Source organism: Triturus cristatus, chromosome 1_1, assembly GCF_964204655.1.
Source record: "Triturus cristatus chromosome 1_1, aTriCri1.1, whole genome shotgun sequence".
NCBI classification, from domain to species: Eukaryota; Metazoa; Chordata; class Amphibia; order Caudata; family Salamandridae; genus Triturus; species Triturus cristatus.
This window is the reverse complement of record NC_140579.1, coordinates 70,680,250-70,702,841: the sequence shown is the minus strand read 5'-3', so window position 1 is coordinate 70,702,841 and position 22,592 is coordinate 70,680,250. Positions and strand designations below refer to the sequence as shown.

The following is a 22,592-nucleotide window of genomic DNA, read 5'->3' as shown; positions in this document are numbered from 1 at the left end:
TGGTCGCCAAGCTACAATTGATCCAGAATGCGGCTGCAAGATTGCTATCTGGGACCCCCAAATTTAAACCGATTAAGCAAGTAATCAGGAATTATCATTGGTTGACGGTCAAAAACCGGATCAGATTCAAAACTTTGTGTCTTATCTTTAAAGCCCTCCATCAGCTAGGGCCGGAGTTTCTTAAACAGAAGCTCACTCTCTATTGCCCTACCCGACAATTAAGATCCAAAAATATACACCAACTAGTGGTGCCACGGACTAAGACTGTCACCTGGGGAGATAGATGTTTCACTAACAGCGCAACCAGACTTTGGAACACTCTTCCATTGGTGATTAGATCTACACCCACATTGTTCCAATTCAGGAAATTGTTGAAAACCTGGCTGTTTGACCAGTAGCTCTTCTCCTCACCTCATTACCTTTAATTCGCCACCGTCCTCATGGAGGCATTAGTTGAGTCATAGCGCCAAGACGCCTACGGGCATCCGTTGCGCTTTACAAATCTTAAAAATAAATAAATAAATAAATGTGCAGCATAACCACATGCAGTATTACCGCATGCAGCAGCCATGTGCAGCATAACTACGTGCAGTATTACCACATACAGGGTTGTCACATGCAGTATTACCACATCAGTTACATCAGTGTAGGTACATGTGTTAGGTCAGTGTAGGTGCATGCGGTGGGTCAGTGTAGGTGAGTGCGCTAGGTCAGTGTAGGTGCATATGCTAGGTCAGTGTACGTCCATGTGCTAGGCCAGTGTAGATGCATGTGCTACGTAAGTGCAGGTGCATGCACTAGGTTAGTGTAGATGTATGCACTAGGTCAGTATAGGTTTATGCACTAGGCCAGAGTAGGTGCATGCGCTAGGTCAGTGTAGATGCATGAATTAGGTAAGTGCAGGTGCATGCACTAGCTGTGTAGATACATGCGTTGGGTCCGTGTAGATGCATGCGCTTGGTCCCTGTTGGTGCTAAAATTCAGGAAAACAGGGGTGCATATTCTCAAGGAACAATCACCGAGTTATCTGCACTTTATCGCAGCCAAAGTCGCGATAAATTTACCGCCCCATTCACAAGCTGGTGCAAACAACCGATATCACCAGTTTTCAGGCGATAGCATCCTCAAAAAACATCGCCACAGATGAACCCGGCAACTATCGCTAATGAGATGCAGAGTAGGCGATCCCGTGCACAAATCCGCAACAACACCACACCGCAACATTCTCAACGACCAGCCATATCTGTGATAAGATCACAAAACATGCGATAAGACGCGTTAGCGGCAGGAAACTAACACCTGCTCCAACCTGGTGCAAAGTCGGACTACAACCTGCACCAGAAAAGAGCCCAGCCCGGAGCCACACCTGAAGAACAAAGATGCCATGGAGCCACGGAACATGCGTGCCGGACACCCAAGAGGGCCACAACAACCCGGGACTCACGCCGGGTACCCCCCAGCTCCCCCTGACCAATACACTGCACATCAACGGCACGAAAACATGAACAAAAGCACCCGCCTGATGTGACACATTTGCAACAATCAACATACATGTGAGCACTGAAATCCTGATTCATACATCCACCCTTGAAAGACCAAACAAAATGTCACATCCAAAATTGTCACCAAACAACTATTTCGAAGAGTCATGGTGGGGTATCCCTGGACAATCTGTGACTCAAAGCCTGCTAGACAATATCCAAGATAAGAAGGTGTGTCAGGCACTCATCAAAGGACAGGGAGAGAGAGAGAGAAAGAAAGAGAGAGAAAGAGAAAGACAGAACAAGGAGCGCAAGGCCAATCGGGCCCTTGGCTCATGCAAACAAGCCAACAGCTGCGTGTGTCTCAAAATCTGTGCACCCCAAATCACAGGCCTGGCATCAAAGTCAGCGCGAAGTCCACATCACATTCAAGAAATACAAGCAGTAGTCGGATTCATATCAGGAATGAAAGCCCCTTTGTCTCAACACACAAGGCTGAAGGCCAACCAAACCCCCAACCTTGGTCCTGAATGCGGCTGGCACACCCTGCGTGAGATACCATGCCAGCCTCTGACGACTCCCACACCACGAACTGCGCTAATGAAACACCAACGTGCCCACACCCCACACACACTTGTCCCTGCGCGACCTACACCTGCAAGGGATGCCCTTGACACATAAGTTAAAAACTACCCATATGTCCAAACGTCGCACACACATACGACTCATTGCCCAGAGCTGTGGCATATCGTCCACCGAACTGCCACCGGTCTGAGGAGTGCCATTGCCAAGAGCCCAACAAACGCAATGGCAGGCACAAGCACAACCCCTGTCACGTGGGACTGTACTGTGCACTAATGCTGCATCTGTTGGTATCCCTGCCAATGGCAGTGTTGCGAATCAGTTTCCGTCTGAGTTTCCGTCTTGCCTACGTCACCTGCCTCCAGCCCTGGTTCCACTGTCGATCATGCACATTCGAGTGGCCCATGGAGGTCTGCCTATCCAACGCAACGGTAGCTGAATTGGACTGTGACCTGACAGTGCGCCCCCTGTTGGCCCACAAACAGGAGTGTCACCGGGATAGCCATGCATGAGATGCACTGATCTTTGGTGTATGTGCTGGCAGTTGTGCATGGGAGATTGCACAACTCCTCGTGTGCAGTGACCACATTGAGGTGCTCCCCTTTTGGGCTGTGTTGCGGATTGGGGAAACGGCGTGGACTGAGCACATCTGCCCGAACCAGTTAATGGATTGGCTCACCCTGGTGTTCCTTGGCTGCGCTGGCATTCATGGACGCCTAACTACGTTCCTGCAGCCACATCGTATTGTCACCCAGAGCACAGATCCCAAAACCTTGTTGCATCGTGGAGAATGCTCACATATCCCTCCACAACAGAGGACATGTCTGACTTTGTCTGGACTCTGAATGCATGTGTGTGGAACTACCTTGTGCAAGGTGATGCAGTTCCATGGTCGGAGCAGCACAGCGTCGTTTGACAACGTTACCAATTTAAACACACTGCTGGGGGGAGAGTACACACATGGCAATGTAGCATGACATGTGACCTTGTCAGACCCTTTCACCTGATCACTGTCAGCAGAGCAGACAGTCGGCGCAGTCCGGTGGCAGAGCACTATGCAGACCCCATGGGCTGTATGTCGTGCCCCTCACACGGGGCAATGGGCAGACGCCAAACAACACATCACTCGTCCAGCAAGGCAAGGTGGGCTGAGACCACTGCCATCCGTAATGATTGGTGTTCAGCTCTGCCTCTCCATTTCCTGCACCTCGAAAGGTTCCCATGCTGCGTGTAAGTGTCTTAAGCATGTCTCTGCATGTTGTGGCTGTTGCTTTGTCTGCACTGACACGCACATGCCAAAAAAGTCTACGCAATTTCACTGGTGTCTAACTGTGATGAGTGTTGATTAGATTGACCACTCGTGTGCCACAATGAGCATCGTCCCTACACAGGGAGAGTCTGACTGACGCATGTACAATGGGGGTGGGTCCTTTTTGACAGCTCCTCCTCTGTGAGCCAGACACTGTTTTCGGATAGTTGCTGGCAGACCTCTGCACTTACGTGTCTTCAGCAATGTGAGTATGGTGTCCAACCTCTGACCATGTGGAGCAATGTCATAAATCATAACAGAATGTGTCCACACAGATGTGTGTGAGTAGGTATGCGACATAAAGTTCTGTTGTCTCATGTGATGTAGGACACCACTCCTGGACTGCTACCGATTTGGTCATTCCTACACACAGGCCTATTCACCACATGGACGTGTGCCTACGTTGGGGGGTTGTGAGATTGCTGTTAATGTGCAATGGTGACACAGTTATTACTCACCTCACAGTCATGCAATTGGCCAGGTGTCTCAGGGATAGACATGTCCATAGATGTCAGTTACCAGGGTGTACCTTCATGTGCAAACATGGTCCCTACATCCAGCCATAATTCCATGCGTGTGTGTACATAGTGAAGACACACCTGTGTGATTTAGAATGTTTTATTCACATTCAGGTGATTGACGGACCTGGAGCTGTACATGGTCATCCAAGCCCACATAACATGGAAGCCGAGTGGCGGGTCAACCAGAGTCCTTTGGGGATTGAAAAGTGATTGGGAAGAGGGAGAGTGCAGTCCGCAGCAGGATTGCTGTGTAATTGTCAAGCAGTGAAGATGTGGCAGTCCAAATCGGGGTCCGGGTGGATGTCCCAGAGTATTCCGAGGGACAGTGGGAGGTGTTGTCCCAGGGCATGATGTATAGGGCAGAACCAGGCAGGGACAGGCCATCTGGCGGTGATGGATGCTACTACCTCCTTCCTCACACAGTAATTACCATCCACATCTTACTCCTCTGATACTTCTTCTGTGTCCGGTGTGTGTGGCGGTGTAATAGCTGCATCACTGGGTGCCACTGACACAATAGGGTGCAAAGGTGATGGGGCTGCATCACTGTGTGTCACTGACACATCACGGGTTGGAGATGTGAGTGTCAAAGTTCCCGCAGCAGTTATCTGGGACTGGCTCAGTGGCAGCAATGGCAGGATGATGAACTGCAGGGCATGGAAGATCCCAGCTACATCTCGCTGGTGTTCAGCCGTGGCAGCCATACTTCCAGCCTGCATCTGCTCCATGGTCTCCATTGTCCTCTGCATCTGTGCCAACTCTGTGCTGTCATCGCTAGTGCCTGTCTGACTGGACAGTTCCTGTATCCGAGTAATGGCCCCAGCGAGGTCAGCCAAGGATTGTCGGTGAGCATGGTGCAGACAGGGGGTGTCCATAAGGGACTGTACGTGGTCCCTGATGGGACTCAGACACCCACATATGGCCTCGGGATTAGCTGCCACGAGCTCGAAACCCACCCGCAGCTGATCCGTCAACTCCACCTGGCAACCCAACACACGGCATTGAAATTCCATGTATTGTTCGTGGGGGTCCTGGGAGACAGCCGTGGTTGTGTGTTTTTCCTGCTGTGTGGTGTGTGCAAGTGGGGGGGTCACCTCGAGGCAGCTGGCCTGCCCTGCTCCTGGGGGTGGGCTGCGGAGGCTGTCCATTATCCGTTGGAGTGTGTCTTGACATATGTGCAGGTTGTCCTCTTCATCTCTACATCATCAATGATGGGGTTTGTGGTCTGCTCTGCAGTAAGTGTTGATTGTCCCTCTGCAATGTTAAGGGGAGATGCAGGTTAACAGTGTGTTCCATGTATGTTGACGCTTTGCAGATGTTTACATACAGACTGCATGACAAGGCACATTGTGACTGTTTTGGTGGAGCTGGCTATTTGATGGCAGATAGTGGGATTTTCGACTACATGACGGATGTGTGGTAGTACCCGTACATTATCATCTCACAAGGTCAGTCAATGCCAGATGTGAGTGCCCAGTTTCTACGCACAAGCGGAACCTGTTGTGTCCTCTGTCCTGTGGTGTAGGTGTTGCACTTTAAACCACATTGCCGTCATTGCTGATGTTCTGTGATTGCTATGTGTGTGTGATGCATTGTGGGGGAGTTTCCCCTGCAGCTCGGATTCCGTGTACCCTTATCCCTTTGAGGCGGTGTGTCTTTGAATTCTGTGCTTTTCGGGGACAGAAATGTTTGCGACTTGGGTCATATGTGCTCTTGGACAGATTTTGTGGCCTTGTGCATTGTTCGTCTGCTGCGTGTATTGGAAGGCATGGGTTGTGGGTGCACGTGGATAAGTCAGAGTGTGACCTGCTCCTTTACGAATGTGATCCGCACTGGGCCACCTCCATGTCGAATCGTGCACCATGCCATGTATTTTGGCTGCTGCCATGCTATCGGTCATGCAGTGTCATTTGCATAGTCAGTGTGGCTCACACAGCCACTGCTTTTCTGGATTCATCACATGTGCGTGGCTCAGTTGTGTCATTGGTGATTTGGAGGGGACCCATATGTGCACATGGTGGATGGGGGCCTACTTGGTGTTTGTATGTGTGCTGCAGTGTTGCAAGTGTATCAGGGACATGTTCCACAGTCATTGTGCATGTGCAGTGTGCTACACATAATTGTGCATGTGTGCCATTGTGCCCATCTCTCCCAGTCCCTGGTGGATATCACCCTGTTGCTGTTGGGTCAGGTCATGTCGAGCTGTGTCCAGGCCCCCAATTCCTTGCACTGTCTCCACACTGATGACTGTGGCCACCATTTGGTCCAGCTCACCCAGCTCCTCCTGTGTCGCAGGACTCCCACCTCCAGTCGCCGTTGCTGCCTTCCTGTTGGTGGCGAGCTTCTCCTTGGTTTGGCTGTGCATTTCATGCCAGCGCCTCTTGACCTCCTCCATTGACCTCCTCGACACTGCATTGACGTTGGTGACGATGAACTGCCATATTTCCGTTTGGGTTGCCAGTGCCGCAGTGGAGGTGACTAACAGTTGTTGCTGGTTTTCTATCACCTCCTTGAGGAGGATCCTTAACCCAGCCTTTCTCTTCCTCTTCTCCTTCTCCTTGCCCTTCCCTGAACACAGGGTTCCTGGCTGGTCCTCCGTGGGGCTTGTGGAGTTCAGCGTGCCCTCTGCACTCGGTCAAGGTGCATCCATTCATGGTTCTATGCAGTTTGAATTGGTTTTGGTGTTTATTTTTTTTTGCTTTTATAGTGCATTTTCCCGCATGACGCATGGGAATTGCAGGCCTGTCGCTGGTTTTCGCTGATTTTGGTATCGCGCTTTGTGGCATAACAAATTTTTGACCGTTCATGTTTCGTATTTTTTGTTTGTCGCATTGGTTTTTACGCTGTCATTTGGCACGTTATCATGCTGCTATCGCATGGTGCCGCTGGGTTGGATATTGGACGTTAAGAAAGTGTTTTCTCGCGATAGACTGCGATATGCAAAGTTGCATTAAGCTAAATTTGCGATGGTTATTACACGTTCTTGAGAATATACCCCAATGTGTTATGTGGTAAATACCAAATTCTGAGGTAATTTCCCATTCAATAGTCCCAGAATACTGCAGTAACTGAGTTACTCGCAGTTGTCAAGCCTAGCAGTATCATAACAGTATCATCGTTCGACACTGTCTCCCACCAGATCTTGCTCAGGAGATTGGACTCAGGACCTGCTCTTTAGTGGATGACGAGCTTCCTGTCCTTCCGTTCTCAGACCATCAATTTAGGCCCTTTTCGGTCAAGGACGATGGAACTGACCAAGGAAGTTCCCCAGGGCTCATGTTTAAACCCCACCTTATTCAACATCTATGTGGCTCCCTTAGACAACCTCCTCAGGACCTGTGGCTGTGTGCCGATTTCATATGCATTGCTGACGACACTCAGCTCCTCTTCTCATTTAATAAATCCACCCCCTTTGTTCAGGGAAGACGGAGATTATGCTTTGCAGAGAGGCATCTTTGCTGTGGACACCAGACTGGTGGCCAGTAGCCCTTGGCACCCCCCGCCCCTCAGGCCCTTGTTAAAAACCTGGGCATCCGCGTAGACCGGGCCTTCACCATGAAGGAGCATGCCGCTTATTCTGCTGGCTCCTGCTTCTACGTGCTGGGTTTGCTACGGCAAGTTTTTCTTTTCCTCCGAGATTCCACTCGCAAAACCCTAATTCAGACAATGGTAGTAAGCCGCTTAGACTACTGCAACGCTTTCCTGGTCTCGGCCAATGAGTCCTCGCTGAGCAGATTGCAGGTGGTTTAGAACACCGCAGCGCGCCTTGTCTCGAATGCCCCCCCCGAAAACTGCCTCCCTTCCTCTCCTTCAACAGCTTCATTGGCACCCAGTGCACAAGCGGGTTAAATTCAATACTGCTTCACCGTCCACAAGGCCTTGAATAACAACGGCCCCCTCTACATCGCCGAGAAACGTAATCATTATGTCCCTTCTAGGACCCTCCGGTCAGGAACCAAATTGCTTCTCTTGGTCCCACGGATCAGGAAATCAAGGTTAGGTGGGAGATCCTTTTCCTACCTTGCTCCCCTTTACTGGAATCAGCTCCCCATTTACCTGAGACGATGTCCTGACTATCTCCGATTTAGAAAGCTTCTTAAGACTACTTTGTTCTGATAATGCTCGTCAGCCTGTCCAGCAGCAAGGTCCGAAGCGCAGAGATACCCCTTTGAGGGTGATTCAGGCGCTATATAAAACCCATAAATAAATAAATGTGAGGTGTGAAATTACCGCATCTGAATTTCCGATAAACTTAGCATGAATGTCCAAGGGGAAGAATGATTTAAAGAAAGGAAATGCGGCAGCGTGTGTACAGAATAGAGATAAGTAGAAATCTAGAAAAATCTGGAAAAGACAAAATTTAGAGACAAATCAAGTAACTGTACCCTGACGTGAGTGCACGTTACCACTGAATGCCATACAATACCATACCAAACAGCCATCCCATTCCATCACCACCATACCAAACCATCCCATATGATACCATGATCTCACCCTATAGTACACCACACCATACATACCATCATAACATTCCATACCATACCAGTCCATACCATCCCATCTGATCCAACCCCACCCCACCATAACATCCCATACATACCATACCATTTCGTAGCACACCACACCATACCATAGCATACCACACCACACCATACCATAGTATACCAAACCACACGGGGAAACATCCTTTACAACGCAGTCATTACATTGCAACATCCTTTACATCGCATGTCATTACAACATAGCCATTACATCGCATGTGATCACTACAACGCATATCATTACAACGCATGTCACTACAATGCAGGCATTACATCGCAAGTCATTACAATACATACCATTACAACGCATAGTACCCTTACACTATCCAACACTTACCCTATTGTTGCACTCACTGGAGTTAGAATAGTAATTATTACCCCTATACTATCCAACACTTACCTTAAATGCGATGTAATGGTATGCATTGTAATGGTATGCGTTGTAAAGGTATAATGCAATGTAATGTTATGCATTGTAAAGGTAGTTTCTGAAAATGCGATGTAATGGCATGCAATGTAAAAGAATGCGTTGTAAAAGATGTTGCGATGTAAAAACTGTGTTGTAAAGGCATGCGTTGTAAATGTAAGCTTTGTAATGTCATACATTCTACCACACCACACCATACCATAGCCCACCACACCATACCATACCATAGCACACCACACCATACCATAGCTCACCATACCATACCATAGCACACCACGCCTTACCATAACATACCAAACCATACCATACCATAGCACACCATACCATAGCACACCTCACCTTACCATAGCATACCATACCATACCACACCTTACCATAGCATTTCTTACCACACCATACCACACCATACCATAGCACACCACACCATATCATACCATATCATTTTCATGAACAGTAATATTCAGAGCTAATCATCGCAATGATATTTACCTTTTTAACTCTTCACCACCACCTCTGGGCACTGAATCTTCAAATTATTACACCTGTAATAACAAACATCATCTTTGTATTAAAGTGCAATGACAGCTACAGGAACAAAGGATGAACATCACACAAGGCGTGTTTTTGAAATAAGATTCATTATTAAGAGCAGCACCTGCGGACTAGAGCTCAGTGTGAGTTACTGTTCATACACTAGAGTCAAAGCTCTAACGATATCCAAAAGTACCTTTAACATCTTATGGCAGGATGTGGGTGTTCTAAGGCAGATGGCTCAGTGAGACCAGCGCGCTTCATGTGATGCTATGGAGTGCCTCAGCATGGGTCTTCTAGGAGCGGCCGTTGGCTGAGTGAGGGGGGGCGGTTGAGTAACAGGTTACATCTGCTCCTGGTGGGGTCTCGTGTATATATGTGTGAAAGGTTTCCCCTAAGTACTTTTAGGTCCAAGAGGAGGGGAGAGAGACAAATGAAAAGAAAGAACCTCTTAACTGACCTATCTTATTTGTGCAGTGTTAATCACTTATGTTTAGCAAAAACCCCAGAATACAAGATTACTCAAAATACATTCAAAATTTCTTTTTATTATTTTGTTTTTTTTATATTAAATTTGTAAATAGCAAAACAATCATGTGTGTTCTATTGGCATATAATTTGTATATACATCATACATTACTGCAAACAATGTTTCCACATTAGTTAAGATTTCATAAATACTTGTGATTTTAGAAAACGACACAATTTGAGAAAAAACTTGTGGAAAAGAACCCCCAAGAGAGAAAAATAAAACCGTCATATCAACATTCTCACCAAGCAATCACTCTTTCATACCATCAAACGTGCCACATAGAGTGGAGAAGAAATTAATTTTTCGTAAAAACACAACCACAACCAACTCTGGTGTAAGATCCTACTTAAGTTTTGATTTAAAAAAATATATGTACATATAAGTTTTGGATAGTTCTTGCTAAGTCCTAAGGTACTGGAATCAGGACAATGAGATTGGATTCTTCTATGGATCTACCAGGTGTGTGGTTGGTACTCCCGGTCTACGTACGTTTCGGAGACTGTATACAAATTTGACGTCTCCTTCTTCAGGACCAGTGTATTTATAGAGGTATCTTAGTCGTCTGAGCGGCGAAAGGATAAGGGTTCTCTGTGTGTTATTGGCGTAGCCTCTCGTTTCTCGACATCTGATCTGTATTTAAGCTGGTGCGGTTATCACGAAGATTTTCCAGAGATATAGCTCTTCTTAAAAGTGAATAGGCATAAAGAGTTGTGTGCCTCGATGTATTAGGCCAATGATAATTCATATGTTCTGTTTATTCCAAAGACAAAGCGAGAGCGATTGGTCACATGGTTTAAAATGTTTTTATCAGATCCATCCAAGTTATTTAAATACAAGAGTCCTCGAAAGGGTACGCTGCGTGTCTGTCCTTTTAATTTAAACAGGTTGAGAAACGTGTTGAGTTCAAAGGTACAATCTCATAGTCTGCGCAGTTTCCCGTTTTCTATACCGCTGGGTCGAAAAAGCCGCCAATAGAACACACATGATTGTTTTGCTATTTACAAATTTAATATAAAAAAAACAAAATAATAAAAAGAAATTTTGAATGTATTTTGAGTAATCTTGTATTCTGGGGTTTTTGCTAAACATAAGTGATTAACACTGCACAAATAAGATAGGTCAGTTAAGAGGTTCTTTCTTTTCAGGGGTCTCATGTATATACTTATTACCTTCTTACCTGAGGTCCACGTGAATTCATGACAGCGCCCACAACACAACATTGTCACATCAGAGATCAGAGAGGGAGAGATAAGGGAACAGGTTAGGAGGCTCAGTAAAGGGAAAGCAGCAGCAGGCCCAGACGGGATCACAGAGGGAGAGATAAGGGAACAGGATAGGAGGCTCAGTAAAGGGAAAGCAGCAGGCCCAGGAGGGACCACAGAGGGGGAGATGAGGGGACAGGCGAGGAGGCTCAGTAAAGGGAAAGCAGCAGGCCGAGACGGGATCCCAACTGAATTCTATAAAAAAAATGTAAATCTTTGTTCTCTTACTGAGTATCTTATTTTAATGAGATCTCTCTGCAAGACTGTTAAATTCCACCTTCCTAATATGAGGCAACTGTAGTTATGATCCTTAAGCCGGGTAAAGACGCTAGGTTCATGGATTCCTACAGACCTATATCTTAGTTGAACTGTGATTACAAAATGATTCCAGGAATTTTGGCTAAGAGGTTGTCAGATGTCCTTCAAATGTTGATCCATTTCGATCATAAGGGGTTTGTGCCTGGAAGGAAGTTGTATGAATTAACCCAATGACATTAGTGAGAATGATATGGCCGAGGCCTCTAATCTCCTGTTGACAATCGCAAGAATTGATGCTGCTAAAGCATTTGATAGGGTTAATTGGGTCTATCTTTGGGAGGTATTGCAGGATTATGGTTACAGCAGCAATGTTACTGAAGTTGTGCAAATGCTATATAAGGTGCCGGAAACTAAGATTTGGGATGGCGAACTTACAGCTTCGTTTCAGATATCCAGGGGAACTAGACAGCTGTGTCCTTTGTCGCCAATTCTGTTCTGTGTATATATTGAGCCCTTTTCCCAGATGATTCGACAGGATTAGACCATTCTTCCCTTTGAAGCTGCAGGGTTACCAACCAGACTAGCACTGCATGCTGATGACATAGTTCTGTGTGCATTGAACCCAGAGCTCTCTGTTCCACAGCTTGAGACGCATGCCAGAGATTTTGGGAGTCTGTCAGGATATCTAATCAATAAGGTAAAGACCGGGCTAGAGAGAAAGTAGGGCTTCAAACCAGAAACCAGATTAGGAATCATGGGATCATCGTAACTCAGAGTTTGGAGGAAATATCGGATGTAAACTTGACTAAGGTATCACATTGTTAATTAGGAAAATATCGATGCTGATATGACAAATGATACATTTATTTATGTGAACAAAATTGCGTCAATTAACAAATTCACCCGATGTGAACGCCGCATCAACCTCGACTCGCAAATACGTAGTCCGGCAAGCACTGAGACCTAGGCCCAAGGTTACTGATTGTCAGGCCACAGGTGGGGTGGCACGTAGCCGGCAGACAAATGCATGGACGGGAAATCCGAGATCAAACCCACAGATTAGTGAAGAGACACTACAATTGTTAAGAGAGATTGGCCCCAATAAAGCGAGCATGGCTGGAGGGGGTACGCGCGCTCCAAAAACAGCATAAAGTCAGATGCTACATAAGTTGGGAACATAGAGAAAATCACATCACAGAACACGCAGTGATCACGTGCTCCCCGTGCCAGACATCTGGACACTTTAACCGCTGGTCGCATTTTGTCCTTGCAAGGTCGAGGCCCACCTGGATTATCAATTAAAATTAATATATGAATCTAGAGGGAGCAACTTACATTCCTCTCCCTACAAGGATCTCCAGAAACATTTTATTACCTATAATGAATTGTATATAAGAACGCTACAGATTGATTGTAATTTGAGACATTCCTCAGACCCTGTGTCTGTAACTGTTCTCCCGGCCGCTATGTTTAATTAAACAAACTGTTCCTGTTTTGCCAAAGGTTTTTCAAAGGTATTTCATGTTCAAGCAACACCGTGATATAGATGCTCTATTTACAAGATGGAGGGAAAATCTGCCCCTCGGTATCTATGGGAGGGTGAACACCATTAAGATGCTGGTTCTTCCGAAGGTGATTGTCTTGTTTGACACTAAACCACTTCCTTTCTCCAAAAAGCTTTTGCAGAAATTGCAAGGGAGGGTCAGCAGCTTTATATGGGCATCCAGGGGAGACAGGAGAGACTGAAGCAAGGGACGGTCAGCAGCTTTATATGGGCATCCAGGGGAGCCAGGATCGCACGAAAGAAGGAGGAGACTAAAGCAAGGGAGGGTCGGCAGCTTTATATGGGCATCTAGGGGAGCCAGGATATCATGAAAGAAGGAGGAGACTGAAGCAAGGGTGAGTCAGCAGCTTTATATGAGCATCCAGGGGAGCCAGGATCTCACGAAAGAAGCCCCAGAGGAGACTGAAGCAAGGGAGAGTTGGCAGCTTTATATGGGCGTCCAGGGGAGCCAGGATCTCATGAAAGAAGGAGGAGACTGAAGCAAGGGAGAGATGGCAGCTTTATATGGGCATCCAGGGAGCCAGGATCTCATGAAGGAAGCTCCGGAGAAAACAGAAGCAAGGGAGGGTCGGCAGCTTTATATTGGCATCCAGGGAGCCAGGATCTCATGAAAGAAGTTCCAGAGGAGACTGAAGCAAGGGAGGGTCAGCAGCTTTATATGGGCATCCAGGGAAGCCAGGATCTCATGAAGGAAGACCCAGAGGAGACTGAAGCAAGGGAGGGTCAGCAGCTTTATATGGGCATCCAGGGGAGCCAGGATCTCATGAAAGAAGCTCCAGAGGAGACTGAAGGAAGGGAGAGTTGGCAGCTTTATATGGGCGTCTAGGGGAGCCAGGATCTCATGAAAGAAGGAGGAGACTGAAGGAAGGGAGGGTCGGCAGCTTTATATGGGCATCCAAGGGAGCCAGGATCTCATGAAGGAAGCTCCGAAAGAACGAGGAGACTGAAGCAAGGAAGAGTCAGCAGCTTCATATGGGCATACGGAGGAGACCGAAGTAAGGGAGGGTCAGTGGATGATATACGCATGCTCGTGGACTGCCCGTTATTTGCCTTCTTCTGGTGGTATTTAAGTCAGGCATTTTAAGAAATTAATGGCTGCGAAGTTAAGGTAAGCCCCTGCCTGATCCGATTTGGGATGGACTTGTGCCCGTACTGGGACGAGTTAAACTTGGATCAGGCTTCGCTGATATTTTTTCTGATATCGCTAGCAAGAACGGAAATCTGTAAGAAATCGATTACTCCTGACCCACCAAAGGTATCAGAATGGCTCAGATCTGTAAGAGATGTCAGTAGACTGGACTTGGACCGCAAGTCGGCCTCAGTAGATGATTAGTGCCGCATACTACCTCTGCAGAGAGGAGAAGTCATGTCACTATACGCTGTAACCTCTAGGCATTGTTACTTCTAAGGATTCTTCTTTTCATCTTTGGCTCTGGCATCCATAGGATCTAGCTGTTCATTTAGCCTATGGTGGATTCATAGGATCAGCATGGCCCTTCATTTTATTAATGATAGATAAGATTGGGGGGCGTGGCCAACAAGATGGCCGGGAGGCAGCACTAAAAGAGAGCTCCAGCCCAGACACAGGCATACTCCATCCTCCTGCCGCTCCCTCGACTCTGAAAATCTTGAAACTGATCTCCGGATAGGGTGGCGCCAGGGGGCATGGAAATAGTGACACCCTGGAGCTGTCTGCAACGCACTGATGCACAAACTGAGGAGAGGCCTACGAGTCACTACATTTATGCTGGAGAACAGGTGGCCTGCGAAAGCTGTGGGGCGGACCTGGGGAGCTACTGCAAGGAGGTGAACGGAGTGTGGGTGGTAAAGTGGGACAGCCGATACCCCGATAGTGGTGGGGCCGGCCTGCTGACAGAACCTGCAGCCTGTAACGGAGCCCCGGCACGCCTCCGTTCTTGGGGACTGTCTCGCCACGGAGAGACCCCCCAACATGGTGGCTGCATTGATTTACGCCCCTCCTGAAGCAGAGTGCAAGAGAGAGAGACCGTTGATCCCCTGGACATTGCAGGCACTCCTACATGCCGTGGTGGAGATGAGCCGCGACAACGGTGCGCCCTGGTTGATGCAAGGGGCCCTCGGTAGGATGCTGGGGACGGATCCCGTGGTGGCCCTGGTGGACTCATGGTGCTTGAGGTGGAGCTTTTCTGTGGACTCCCCCCCCCCCCCCTCCAGGTGCTGTGCAGGGGTATGCCTGCAGGGTATAATAAATGCGGCTGCACACACAAGCGAGAGGCTGCCAGCAATTGTTTATTCGCCCCACCCCGGGATTGAGGGTCGTGCAGAGGAGCGAGAGGAGACTAGCAGTCAGCCTTGGCAGCGTGGAGGTGAACTGGACTGGACGTGAACCCACACTCTTGGTGGCCGGTCCCACTGACTGGTGAGTGGGCTGTGTGACTTGCAACCTGCCATTGATCCTGACATTCTCCTCCTGTAGGATTTTCGCTGATAACTAGCTCTGAACTAGGAGCATGGCCTTCACAGTCACATGACTGCCTGGTGCGATCCCTGCACAGGCATCTGAACACCGGACCCTGGATTTGAATCAGAGCTGTAGGTGATACCAGGAGGTGGGAACTCTGTATCCTCTGTGCTGCTGCACCCCGCTGCTACTCCTGGAGTCACTCACACAGCTTACCTGTGCAGAATTGGACTGGCACCACTGGTGGCATTCATTCTAGACACACAAGGTGTGGGGAGCGACCACAACTGCAGCGCTTCCGCCAGAAATCCTGGAGATATTGAGGGACAGAAAGTTGCAGGTCCTCAAGGTGGCATGGGTAAGGACAAACTGCGCTGGGGCAGCAAGCAGACAAAGATGGACCAGTTCACGGTACAGGGAGCGGGTACCACCACATCACAGTCTCTTGAAGAGGCAACACAACCTGCAATGCAGCCCTCGGGGCCCAGATTCTGGCAGCAATTGAAGCCTCAGGCCAAAACCGAAGCCATGGCCATAGACGTGAACCTCCTCCACCCCGACCTTCGCACGGTAGCGGAGCGATCAGTGGAAACGGAGACACAGGTCACGGAAGTGTGGGGGGAGATCTCCACATTGAAAGTGACGGTGGCCACCCAGGCGGTCTTCTTGAGTCGATTGGAGGCACGGATGGAATATGTGGAGGGCTGGTCCTGCAGATGTAACCTATGATTTATGGGATTCTCTGAGGGCACCGAGGGTAACGTCCCAGAGACCTTCATTGAAGACTGGATCAAGACGACACTCACAAACGTGACACTATTTTTTGTGATGCAAAGGGCCCACAAGTCATTGGTCCCGCCGCCGCAACCAGGAGCTCGACCCCGAAGCATAATAGGGAAATTTCTCAACTACAGATAACGGGATAAACTACTATGAGGGGTTCGGAGCCATGGAGACCCGATATTTGTAAATAGCAGTATACGAATTTTCCCAGACTATACAAGAGCTGCCCAATTGCAATGGCAGTCCTTTAGTAGTGTCAAACAAAAGCTAAGAATGATTGGCTTGAAGTATATGTTGCCTCATCCTGCCAAACTGAAGGTGCGGCGGGATGGACGTTCTCATTTTATCATAATGCCAGAGAACACTTGGGACTGGCTGGAAGTCCATTGTGCTGAATGTCAGCCTTCGACATCTACGGGCTCGGGATTCACTGTGGCAGAAAGAAGGCCCCTCGGCTACTTTAAGGAGACAAAGCCGACGTAGACGCCGTTCCAGATCTGCTGCGAGAACGGTGGTGCAATCTGATAGTACTCTGGACCTAGCAAAACAATGACAGGAGTGAGAAGCAGCCAGGGCCTTAGTTGAGGCAGTTACCTCTGCTGCTTCCTCAAGCACAGAATCGGATCTGTTGGGGACTCACGAACACCCGAGCGAGCAGATGGTCGAATATGGACACATATTTATGGACCACACTGAAGGTGCTGTAGAATGATGTTGCACTTGCCCCTGGCGTGACAGGTATGAGGAGGGCTGGAGGGGGAATGCCACCCAGTAGTACGACGGGACTGATTAGTCTGTTTGTTGAGGCTTCCCCTGGGACACTCGGTGATTGTTGTACGTACTTTAAGTGAGGTGTGATAAGATGAGGTGGTGGCACTGACAGAGGGCCCGGGTCATTCACCCACCAAGCTGCAAACCCTCCCTTTTTCCCTTGCTCTGTTATACTTTACTTCTTGTTTTTCTCCCATACCTTCTCCCGTTTGTACTTTTCTGTGGTGTGACTGATTACCCGACTACCAGTGTGAGAACCTCAGGGTATTAGGGAGCGGAACTGCTGATTGAGCCGCCCCCTGGGGTGGGATCTGACTGTTTTCTGCCCCTAAGATATAATACCAGTTTATACCCAATAGAGGGATTGTACACACTGTGGTTCAATAAAGACTGTTTTTGGGTGGGTGGGTGGGAGTAGCATTATGTGTGGGAGGACACTAGCTAAGTTGAAAGGTGTTTACCCGGGTGGTATCATGGGAGTCGCATATGGTTTGGGGTTATTATCGTTGTTGAAGCCTCAGTTGTGTGTCTGAGGGTGGCGGGGGTTTGGGAATGGTGTGGGGAGGTGTATGTGCGGAGGAGGAGTGCGAGGGGGGGTGGGATGTTATGAGATGGTTGAAATTTTAACTTTGCCACATGGAATGTGAGGGGTCGAAACTCCTTCGTGAAACTGTATAGAACACACATCAATCTTAGGAGAATTGGAGTTCATAAAGCTCTCCTCTGAGAGACACATATGTTGGAGACAGAAGCCCAGAAACTCCACAAAAAATGGAGGGACCGCTTTACTCATCCACTTATTCATCCTATGCCAGAGAGGTATCCATATGGGTGGCTCGGGGCTCTTGTTTCAGCTGAGTGGCAGGGTTGCGGACGTGACAGGATGCTACATACTCATACACAACCTATTGAATGGCCGGAATATCTGCTTGCTTAAAGCAGTGACAAGAGTGACTTTTTCAAGGCCCTAGAAATGGAATTATATACTCCATCCGGAAATTCACCGGACAACTATTCGTACATTGGCCCTTTTCATTGTATTCCGCTACACATGGAATCACTTCCCTCGTTTCACCTGGGTGACCAGTTTTCATTCTAAACTGGTCTACTTTTATATGTTGTTATTTGCACTTCCCTTTTTACTACTCAGGAGACTTTGCTCTCCTTACGGTGTACTAATTTTTACTTTTCTGCAGAATCCTATATTTTCCTCACCATGGTTGCATATACATGCAGTTTTATATATATTTTAAATAGATTCCGACAAGATCTTCTCTGTATCTATCAGACTACTTTTGGACATTGTCCTTACTACAGGGCGCTCAGGTATTCTATATTCTTATTAAAATCGCACAACTAATATATATTCTTTCCTTGCACGCAAAAAGGAACACCAAATACACATATTTCTTTGTACCTTAGAGAGCACAATGCATGCAAAATCTAGTTTTTCACTTGTATTATAATATATACTGGCATTCCCTGTGGTCTCCATGGGTTCTCTTCTTGCGGTCAACATCACCTGTCATGGGTACCGCTTTTTATGGCTTTGGGTGAGCTGACGCTACAATGCATTTTTACACAATATCCCCAGTGCGTTGTGACCGGCATATAGAATTTCATGTCACTATTTTCCTTCCCCTCATCACTGCTACATGAGGTTGACACGTAAGAATTTTACGTAAAAGATTTCATGAGAGATGATGTTCCATTCCAATGTATGTATTTTGTCTGCAGCCTTGACAAAGCCCAATGGACGAAACATGTGTCAGCTGCTTGTGCTCGTATAGACCAGATATTGGCCGTTCCTGCTTATATATAAACCGAACATTGTGGAAACTACAAATGGAATAAAATAACTTCACAAAAAATGTAATGGACTTCATATTAGGACTACTTTCTTTATTAAATGGACTTTCTATGTGTGCTCTAGTACTTATTATTGTGTATATTTGTTGCCAAGGACATTGTCCTAAGCAGGTGAACACCCTCGGTGGCAGGGTGTCTGTAGTACCATGGTAGCACCTCTACCCCACATGAAGATATATGTGTATGATCCAACATCCCTGACAATAGTGCTAAAAATTGGGTCTGCAGTTGTTGTGAGCAGAGCCACCATTTGTGTTTGTATAGTTAGGAAATGTTGACTTAGTTTTTGCACAACTCTGAATTGAGGAAAACCTGGGGGGACTTTTCCAGAATGGGCTTGCCTTTTCTGTATGTTCAGGGTACTTTTCGTACGACTTCAGTTAAGCTTTAAAGATACAAATATGTTTTGTGAGGACAGCAGCTCATTTCTGTGGCAATTATTTCAGGACTCACAAGAGTTTGTGAAAACTTGCAGGGATTTATGAAAATGTAAGAGAGTTTCCTGATGACGCAGGGGAGGTTTCTGAGGACTTAAGATTTGTTTTGAGAATGTAAATTGATTTTATGAGGATCTGAAAGTTTCCTAACACTTTGTGTGAGCTCAGTAGTGGCATTTACACATTGCAGCAGTGAGACCTGCTCCTTACACACTGACAGGAGGATAATAAACCAACCGTACCTGCTTAGGGTGCTTCTGACATCCTGCAAAACAGGGAAACAAACACAGAGAAATCAGTTTTCACAGGAAATGCTAAAGTTATGGCAGTATTTTTAGGAGTGAAACACTTAACTATCTATGGTTAGAAAACAGTAACTTGGGTCACATGACACAGCACATTCTGGGGTATAGCATGACAGCACAAAATGTGATACAGGAAGCTCACCAAAAGGTCCTTTAAAAGTCAGCTGTAACTAGCGCTAGTTACAGCTGACTTTTAAAGGGCCTGAGCTTCGCGCCCGGGTCCGTGTGTGACGTCAGAGGCAGGCAGGCCAATCAGAGGCAAGCAGTAAGCAGAGACGGTGGCCGCAGGAGGAAACGTTGTGAATACGTATTTAAGCGTATTCACACCATTTGCTCCTGCAGCCATCTTCCCTGTTTACTCCAAGGAAGGAACTGCGGCATAGTGTAATCGAACAAGGTCCGCGGGCCCCCAATGAAGGCCGGGCGGGCCACCAGCGGCCCGCGGGCCGTACTATGAGTAACCCAGATCTAAGGCAACAATAACCCAGTGAGCTAGCCATTACCTAATCCAAATACTTAATTATACAGCTGTTTACCCCACAAGCGATCAGTGCACGTGAAAGTAAGTGGCTACTTGCATCAGGAGAAAAGTAATCAATTTACAACTGAAATGTTTTCAAACTTCTTAGAAAAGGAGGACATTGGATTCTTTTCCAATTCTCTAAACTGTTGGCTCACATTATGCTTTCCATTTTTATGCTGCTTTTTCACATTTTGCTCCATTATCTCTATATGTTAATTACTGTCACTGGAATTGCTCGGTGTGTTGCATTCACTTGTATATGACACTGTAAGAGGTCACTGTACATTCCACTGTTTGTACATTGAATTGGGCTCTCAGCATTAAGTAGGACAGTGTAAATAATCCATCACTGAATATTGTGTGCGGCTGTCAGAGTGCATGGGGTCACTGTGCATTGACCCTGCCAGGAGCTCATGTGTGTTCCACTCATACATTTAATAATGCACACAAAATATGAATATTTCACTTCCTTTTTCTGTTTTATTTACCAAACAGTATCTCACCTTCAGGAGTTCCCACGCTGGCCCCTTACATTTCTTTTCTATCTCCGTTATCACAGCATTGAGAGAGGTGATTTGATTGGACAGTTTGGTGATATTTGCATTTTCCACCATGCTAATTTTCTTCTCCATCTCCTTCAGTCTCCTGTTCAGTGTCTGCTCATTTTCTTTCAGGAGATGCCGCAATTTTTCAAACTCAGATTCAATTTTATTCATCTCAGTTCTTAACTTCTCCTGTCAGAAGCAAAGAAAAGCTGGTTAGATATGATAAAAAAAGCTTCCTACAAGCAGTCCTTAGAGTGGGAGTCCAGGAGGAGGGTGGAGGGCCGGCCTATTGTGATTGTCGTCACCTTGCACAAATGCTGTGTCTGACAGACATCCCAAACATGACATTTGAAAGAGAATCTAACTAAACCAGTTTCAAAGCTTTAGAGAGTGGATCTGTTTCCCCTGTCTGCAAAATGAGTACAATGACGTAGGCTCCAATTCACCCCATTTTCTTCTTGACCAAGGACGGGAGTGCTTTGTACGGTACTCGGATTGCTGTGTGACCAGGGCTGGTGTCTGCATAACATCTGTCTCCCAGAGGTGAGGGAAAATCACCTGAAGTCTGCACTGCTTGTTTGAAGAGCCAAGGGTCTGCCTAGCACCTAGAAGCCTGTCTGGTGAGAGAAGAAAGGAGAGCGTCACGTCATGAAAGAGCACAGCCTGTCCAAGAGAGAAGCCCTGTATGTTACGGCTTCAGGAAGGCTCATGGCAGTCAGAATCTGCATCCCATGTCTACAAAATGAGTACAATAAAGTAGGACCCAGTTCACCCCATATTGTTTGAATTCCAAGTTCTTCTTGACCAAGGATGGGAGTGCTTTGTACGGTACTCGGATTGCTGTGTGACCAGGGCTAATGTCTGCATAACATCAGTCTCCCAAAAGTGAGGGAACATCACCTCAACTCTACACTGCTTGCTGGAAAAGTCAAGGGTCTACCTAGCACCTAGATGCCCCCCTGATAAGAGAAGGATGGAGAGTGTCATGTGCTGAAAGAGTACAGCCGGTCTAAAAGAGAAGCCCAGCATATTCTCGCCATGAGAAGCACCCAGAGAAAGCTGACGGCCGGTCGGAGAGTGGACAGGAGCAATATGTGTGGTGTGGGGTCTCCTAGTCTCCCTGAGCAGTTCCCATAGTGAGTTGTACCAAACCATGCACGGGAGAATCAACATTGTGTCATTGGTGCCTGACGTCAGAGCTGCCCTTAGAGGATCCACCATCAACGATCAGGGTCGGGAAGTCGCAACTGCCAGTGATGACCACTTGCTGAAGACTCGACCCTGCGGTTGCAACATTTATCACTGAGCATCTGTGTGCAACTGTCCTGGAAGCCCACATGTGTCAAAGACAAGTGGCACCGTGGAGACCTGACAAAGCGATTAGCGCTATCAGTCCTTGGGTCGAATGAGGCTGCCCTACAGCTCCGCATAACTGAAGCCTGTGCTAAAGGAACGGGTACTCCGAGCACGCCACCACCAAGTAGGTATTGCAGGGCAGAGGAATCTGCAGTCTGTACAATATAGTTTTTATCCATGTGAACTCTTTGATGTAAAAACCACTGAACTGATCTTCACAGTAGCCAGTGGAGTAACCCAGAGTCTGTGCTTGATTAATACCTCTGCCGACATGACATACCGGGGACCATAGTCATTAGAACTCTTACAGAGGGTAGAGGTCCCCAGAAGTCTGCTGTGCTATTTTGGGGGCCATACAGTGCACCCCTGTAATTGCACCTTTATTGAACTGGCTGGTATTTATTTTGTCGTGACCCTAAAATACTTTTTTTCTTACTAAAAATAAGTACTTGGTTAGACATAACATTATTGTGTCCGTTGGTTGACTGTTGAGTTCTGAGTGCCTGCCACGCCCTCTGCCTCCGTCAGAAGCCTTTGACTGCTCGACCTCGCTAC

General features: G+C 47.3%; 1 protein-coding gene across 2 annotated transcripts in view; it reads right to left on the bottom strand.

The window, feature by feature from the left end:
• LOC146869451 (E3 ubiquitin-protein ligase TRIM11-like) overlaps window positions 1-22,592 on the bottom strand; it is a 41,538-nt gene that overhangs the window by 4,295 nt on the left and 14,651 nt on the right. The window contains exons 3-6 of one of the 2 annotated variants that reach the window (XM_085599852.1): window positions 20,640-20,870; window positions 19,551-19,573; window positions 9,351-9,403; window positions 3,983-5,147 (exon numbers count right to left, since the gene is read on the bottom strand). In XM_085599852.1, coding sequence (XP_085455978.1) covers window positions 9,355-9,403; window positions 19,551-19,573; window positions 20,640-20,870 — 303 coding nt within the window. In that variant the 3' untranslated portion in view covers window positions 3,983-5,147; window positions 9,351-9,354. Of the gene's footprint in view, window positions 1-3,982; window positions 5,148-9,350; window positions 9,404-19,550; window positions 19,574-20,639; window positions 20,871-22,592 lie in introns of those variants that run through there. The other variant, XM_085599851.1, reaches the window with a different exon arrangement.